Raw genomic sequence first — 6,376 nt, 5'->3', positions numbered from 1 at the left:
GTTCATTTTTTAAAACGACGATGTCACGGGGGATCCCATCCTATTTCATTTGGTATGGCTTGGCCATTTTCAGAGGAATAAAGGAAGGATTGACAGTAATATTAAAAGGAAATAAACACAGCAACAACTTAATAGGGTTGAGTTCCCCTTCTCGAAGGGCGGGTCCCAAACTGAACGATGTATAAATAAAGGTGTTCTTGTAGCTTTCCACATCACATTTTCTCCAAACCCGACACAAGTGTGACAGGGGACGATATATTGATCGAAATATTTCTGACTGATATTGCAACTAAACCCGATATTCAAAATGAGATCTGCTGTGATTCTGTTGGTGGTGATGATCGTCGGGTGTGCATTGGTGTCTGCAGACAAGCCAGCAAGAGAGGTGAGATTTCCATCCTAATTAGTTTTATACTGTAGTTAGTTTCAGTTTTATACTACTTGGACTTTAAACTGGCATAAACAAATGCACACCGAATATATATAGAGTTACAAAGAAGCAAAATAGCAAACAAAATACCAAGCCAGTGAGTGGCACTCACATAAAGGAATAGGTCTCATAAATCAAACGTAGTCCCGTATACCTTGCAGGAAGTGTAAGTACACCACCAGGAGCGTCACTGAGTGGCGGATCACGATATTTATATAGTGCTATATACACGGAAGGGCGTCTCAAAGCGCTTAAACATACAGTATTTCCTGAAAGGTATGTGGGACTATGTTTTGAACTATTAGATATACTCCTTTTAAAAGGTGAAGTGGCACAATATGCTGCCAATCCAGCCACGAACACCGAGGCAAACACCTCCCTTGGCGATAAGGGCACAGGGCTCTTTTACGTGCGTTACACAACACACGGGACCAACGGCTTTACGTCCCATCCGAAGGACGAAGCAATGGTCTAGTGTCTTGCTTATGGACTCAAGTGTCACGACTTGGACTCGAACCCACACTCTGCTGATCAGAAATACCAGAGTTTGAAATCGGTGCTCTTAACCGCTCAGGCACGACACTTATAGAAGAACTTTATAAGAAGTAGCTAAATGTTTGACTTATGATTGATTAATTGATTGATTGATATCTGTTTTGCTTTACAGTGGGTTACTCCACAAAATGCCGGCAAAGGTAGAGGTGAAGACTCGTGTGAAGGTGGTAAATGCAGTGGCGAGGGAGCGCAGATGAAACGTCGGATGGCCAGGAGAGCAGCACGGAGTGCAGAACGTGAAAATGCATAGAAGCGGGTTCCATCAGTCCCCCGACAGCAAGGCATTCCAGCCTGGAATTCTTGGGGGGAGAGAGAGAGGCCTTCGAGATTCTAATTGTAGCAATATTACTTGACATTTTTAATTAGTTAATGATACACACTTAAACTCTATAATGAACTGGTCACAATCTGGCTCTACTCACAACCACATGGTAATCTGCAATTACTTACCACAGCTTACCTAGTCTTGATTTGAGACGTTTCATTCGTTAACGAGCCGCTGATTTCATTAGAGTATCAAACAAACATGTACAGAACCTCCTTGGCCAATTAATGTAGCGCCATCTACCGGTGACTATACTAAAACGAGCGTCTCTAATCAAGACTATAGATAACTCTACCGGTTATAATTATCGGCAGGGGCGTATATGGTAATGGTACAATGCCAATTTGCCGACTTCTGGGTGTATGAAAATTTTTGGAATATTTTGGAAATCAGTTTGCTGACTCACTGGTTTCATTTTGTCCATCCTCCTGAAGACGAGCAGGGTATACTGTTCGAAGCGTCGAGACCACACCGGCTCTTTTCAGAGCCAACACTCGATCCCACACACAAGAGTTTTACACATGGTTGTACCCACAAGTTTACTATTTATTTTATAGTGTCTTCCTTTTCGTAATTTTGTTTTCTTCAGTGATCTGTTACCATGATGCTTGAGCGCCTATAGACTTTCTTACCAGAAAGTTTTGAGGCGCTTGATAAACATTCAAAAGAGTCAATCTTTGTCCCTATTGTGTTTTTTGTAGTCCATGATTCCTGAAGATACACAGCTGTGCTTAAAAATAAAGATGATAAGGCCAAAGTAGACAAATTTGTGTGATGTTGGTTGTTTGTTGTGTCTTTGCTCTTTATAGGTCTTTATTCTGTTTGTCATACCTGAACCAAGTCAGTGACTAAAGGTGCAATCTTCGCAAAGTGCCGAACGATTTTAAAATTTGCCTTAAAGCCAGTGGACACTATTGGTAATTGTCAAAGACCAGTCTTCTCACTTAGTGTATCTTAACAATTAATGCATAATATAACAAACCTGTGAAAATTTGAGCTAAATTGGTCGTCGAAGTTGCGAGATATGAATGAAATAAAAAAAAACACCCTTGTCACAAGAAGTTGTGTGCTTTCAGATGCTTGATTTCGAGACCTCAAATTTTAAACTTGAGGTCTCAAAATCAAATCGTGGAAAGTTACCTCTTTCTCGAAAACTACGTCACTTCAGAGTGAATGTTTTATACTGTCAACCTCTCCCCATCACTTGTTACCAAGTGAGGTTTTATGCTGACACTTATTTTGAGTAATAACCAATAGTGTCCACTGCCTTTAAGCCCGTTGATCCCGAGTCCCAGATTATGTCTTTAATAGCGGGAAATTAACTATAGGGCTGGAGGAGGATGATTCGAAAGAGGGGCTATCAGAGGGAGTGTGTACACAGTTTTCGCCGCTATGGGATGGGGGCCCCGGGTGGGAGGGGGGCACAGAATCATCAGGGGAATCGCCTGCAGCGCTGACAATGATAAGGACAGGTATTGGTTTCATATTGTTTGTACATTGTAAACTACGGATTTAACTGTGAATCTCCAGAACCATGCCGACCATGTGAAAATGACGCGAGGTCAAACGTGAGCATCTATGTGTGACGTCAGATATTCAGGCTACGGCGTATCGACAAGATTTTGACGGTAAGAAGGAGAACGGGGATTGCTATTTGCGTTTCCAGGGGGAAGGGTTTTTTAGGTGATGGTGGTGGTCGGTGGTGGTGCTCTTACAGTCGCCATAACAGGGGCATCACACCAACTTTTAGTAAAAAGGACAATGCAGAAGTGTTCAGTTTTAGACGGGGAGGAAAACCCCCTAGAGGGAAAACCCTCGCAGTCAGGCAAAGACTGATAAACAACCCAGCATGCAAGGCTCAGAGGTGGGATTCGAACCCGGAAGTGTCGTCACAGAGGCTAGGTACTAAGGCGGTGACAGAAACCACGGACCCAACCCTGACTGTCCGGCCTCTCATTGAGTGATGAGCCAAACTCAAAAGCTAAACGGCTATACCAAGATTTAAAAGGAAAATGAAGATTATTCAAAAGGCATTATTTTATTTTATTTTGAAGAGGCATGTGGTTGACTGAGCCAGGGCCGAATATCGTGAGCTGCTTTATAAAAAATATTACATAAAAAAAAGTCTGCTTAGCAGAAAAGAGCAGGATATAAAAAAATTGCACATACTTTTATATTATAGTGATCGACATTGTATAACAATGCACAATTTTTGCCAGGGCTCAATTTAATAAAAACCTGTAAGCACAAAAAGGTACTGCTTAACGGAGAAAGAGCTTACCAGCCAAACTAACATTAAGTTTACATTGTTGTGACTGGTGCCCCGTTAATTGGTTGCTTAACAAAAAAATTTGTCAGGCAGTATTTTTGCGCTTCAGAGCAGCTATAATGTTGGGCCATAGTTTTGGGCAAAAATAAATTGGTTTTTAACTTTTTAGTCAGGGCGCCACCAATCCATCCAGAACGCGGTGTTATTACGTTGTCCAGACTATTTTGTGCCAATTGTAATTATCTCTTAGTCGGGTTCCCGCCCGTTTCACAAGTAACGTGGAATAACGACTAGACTGCTACGTGGTCGTCTGCCGTATCCTGCGGTGAGAGAGTTGACCGTCAGATCGAAGCGAAGTGCGGGCGTGCTCAGCTGGCTGTAAAAGGTACGTGACCGTAGTTTAACTTGACTCGGATGATGTGGTTTTCAATGGTCTCTCAACTTCGACTTATGTGTCTGTAAAAGTTTAACAAAGCAGGATTTTTCTTCTTCAATTCTAAGGTATTTCAAGTGGTTGTTTCCTTACTATTGTATACTTGTGTAACTCACGTCCTCCTGTCATGTTGTATTTTTGCAACGATTTAGAAATTTATGTATGGATGTTTGTCATTCGTCATTCCCATTGCTTGTGGCCGGCTTAAGTTTTAAACTTTGTTGTTGCAGTTTCCCCCCAGTGTACGTAGTAAACTCCAGTCCAGGCCTACCGCTTAACTGTTTTTCCTATGTGTTTTTGTTTTCTTCAATTGTCTGTTATTGCCATGATGGGGCGGGGGTGGGGGGGGTGGTTATGAGTTTTGGCTATTCTCTATGATGTATATCTATCTAAACTAATGTTAATTTCTTCCAAACGACTAAAAATGTACTAAATTGACCATCATGACTCGTCATGCTAGTCCCTAGTGCACATGACTTTGACTATAAGAAGTACTAGGTTGTTTGGTATGAAAAGTTTCATTTAAATTTTCAAATTTATTGTTATCGTGATGATTGAATCATAAATGAACTTAAGTTGAATATTAAAAATATATATTAATTTTATTTAATTAGACTTTGTTTTCGTTAACAAATTGTTTCTTACCATGTAGGCCCCTAGGCCTAATTATATGTTAACGTATATTTAGGTTTGTGATAAAGCTTTGTAGTTTGTACTGCATGTAGTTAGCCCCACTTGTGTGGCCAAGGATAGCTGAGTTCAGCTATCCGGTCCTACTAAAAGCCGACAACAAGTCGACAACGCCGACAACAAGACCAGAGCTCCGCCAACACGCCGCCAACAAGTTTTAAATACCTCCAAAATGGGCAATAAACCATAGTTATATTAGAACAATGTGTGTTCTGTAATATAAACATAAATTTAATGGAAAAACTTCACGAAAAGTGTGTATTTTTTAACCAGAAAAAAACTTCACTTGCACGGAAAGCGGTCGGACGCCATCTTGGCTTAAAAACCGTGTTTGGACCAGACCATTATGATACGGGTAGATTTAGCACTTGTAAACAACAGAGGGCGGGCTTCATGTGAAGACCTTCACTGCAGTAGACCTTTTCGCAAATACTGGGGCGCGCTCGTAAAGCTTGGAATTAGGTGCATTGTGGTCCAGCTGGTATCCAAATTTGATCCATATCTATCCCACAATGCACCTCATTCAACAGTCTGCGCTTGCGCATTGGTATTTGCGATAAGGTCTGTGTGCACAGTGCATGACGCCCGCCCTCTATTGCTAAATCTGACTTACCCGCATCATAATGGACTGGTCCAAACACGATTTCAAGCCAAGATGGCGTCCGACCGTTTTCCGTGAAAGTTAAGGGTTTTTTTCTGGTTAAAAATTCACACTTTTCGTGAAGTTTTTCCATCACATTTAAGTTAATATTACAGAACACACATAGTTCTAATATATCTATGGTTTATTGGCCATTTTGGAGGTATTTAAAACTTGTTGGCGGCGTGTTGGCGGCGCTCTGGACTTGTTGTCGGCGTTGTCGGCTTGTTGTCGGCTTTTAGTAGGACCCCAGCTATCCTTGGCCACACAAGGAAGTGGGGCTAGCATGTAGTCTGAAACTTTCAAAAAGTCCAGAAAGATGGTGGTATCATGTACATTGCACAACGAATGTAGTGTGAGTGAGTACTTTTTCTCTGTTATTTTTTTGTGGGCTTTAAATTTGTGGTTGGCCGTAATCACAATGGATGATCGTGGCCCAAGCAATGCAATTTGTCAACAAAATTTGTTTTTTTACGTAAATCCGCTTTTTCCTAAAAAAACAGCTAATAGTGTATATTTTGTACTTTTTTGTATTCAGGTACTTTTGTGAGAAATTCGTATGGTTTGGAGTAATGTGAGGGAGACACAATGACAGAAGACAAAGTAGTCCATGCAGGCTACTTGCTCCATCGACCGGGAGGAGGTAAAGATTGTAAACTGTATAATTTATTGGGTACTTGTCGGGCAACTTCCAATTTATACATGTTAGTACATAAATCCTATGAGACCTGTATTCTCACTTAGTGTTACCCAAAATGCATATATAAAATTATTTATCTTCAAGTACGCGCTAATCCTCCAATCAGATTTGCAGAATGGAGTGGTGATAAAAACCTATATTTCACAGCTAATATCACTACCTACGTCGTGTTCTATGGTCACGTGCCAAGTTTGCTTGAAGATAAATATGTTATCACACGCGCGCTCGTGGAAATACGGAAAATATAGCGCGTCTGCGTCCCATATCCAACTCGGGCTTCGGCCTCGTTTGATATGGGATGCTATATTTTTCCGTATTCCACTCGCACTTGTGT

At 41.2% G+C, this 6,376-nt stretch overlaps 1 protein-coding gene across 3 annotated transcripts in view; it reads left to right on the top strand.

Moving 5' to 3' along the window:
• The first annotated feature begins 3,868 nt into the window (after nucleotides 1–3,868).
• Nucleotides 3,869–6,376, top strand: part of LOC139948074 (uncharacterized) — a 46,143-nt gene continuing 43,635 nt past the window's right edge. For 2 of the 3 annotated variants that reach the window (XM_071946098.1, XM_071946096.1), the window contains exons 1-2: nucleotides 3,869–4,080; nucleotides 5,881–5,985. In XM_071946098.1, the coding sequence (XP_071802199.1) occupies nucleotides 5,931–5,985 (55 nt within the window). In that variant the 5' untranslated portion in view covers nucleotides 3,869–4,080; nucleotides 5,881–5,930. The remainder of the gene's footprint in view (nucleotides 4,081–5,880; nucleotides 5,986–6,376) is intronic. The other variant, XM_071946097.1, reaches the window with a different exon arrangement.

Source organism: Asterias amurensis, chromosome 15 (genome assembly GCF_032118995.1).
Source record: "Asterias amurensis chromosome 15, ASM3211899v1".
NCBI lineage: Eukaryota > Metazoa > Echinodermata > Asteroidea > Forcipulatida > Asteriidae > Asterias > Asterias amurensis.
The sequence above is the reverse complement of the archived record's forward strand: the minus strand, read 5'-3'. Positions and strand labels throughout refer to the sequence as shown.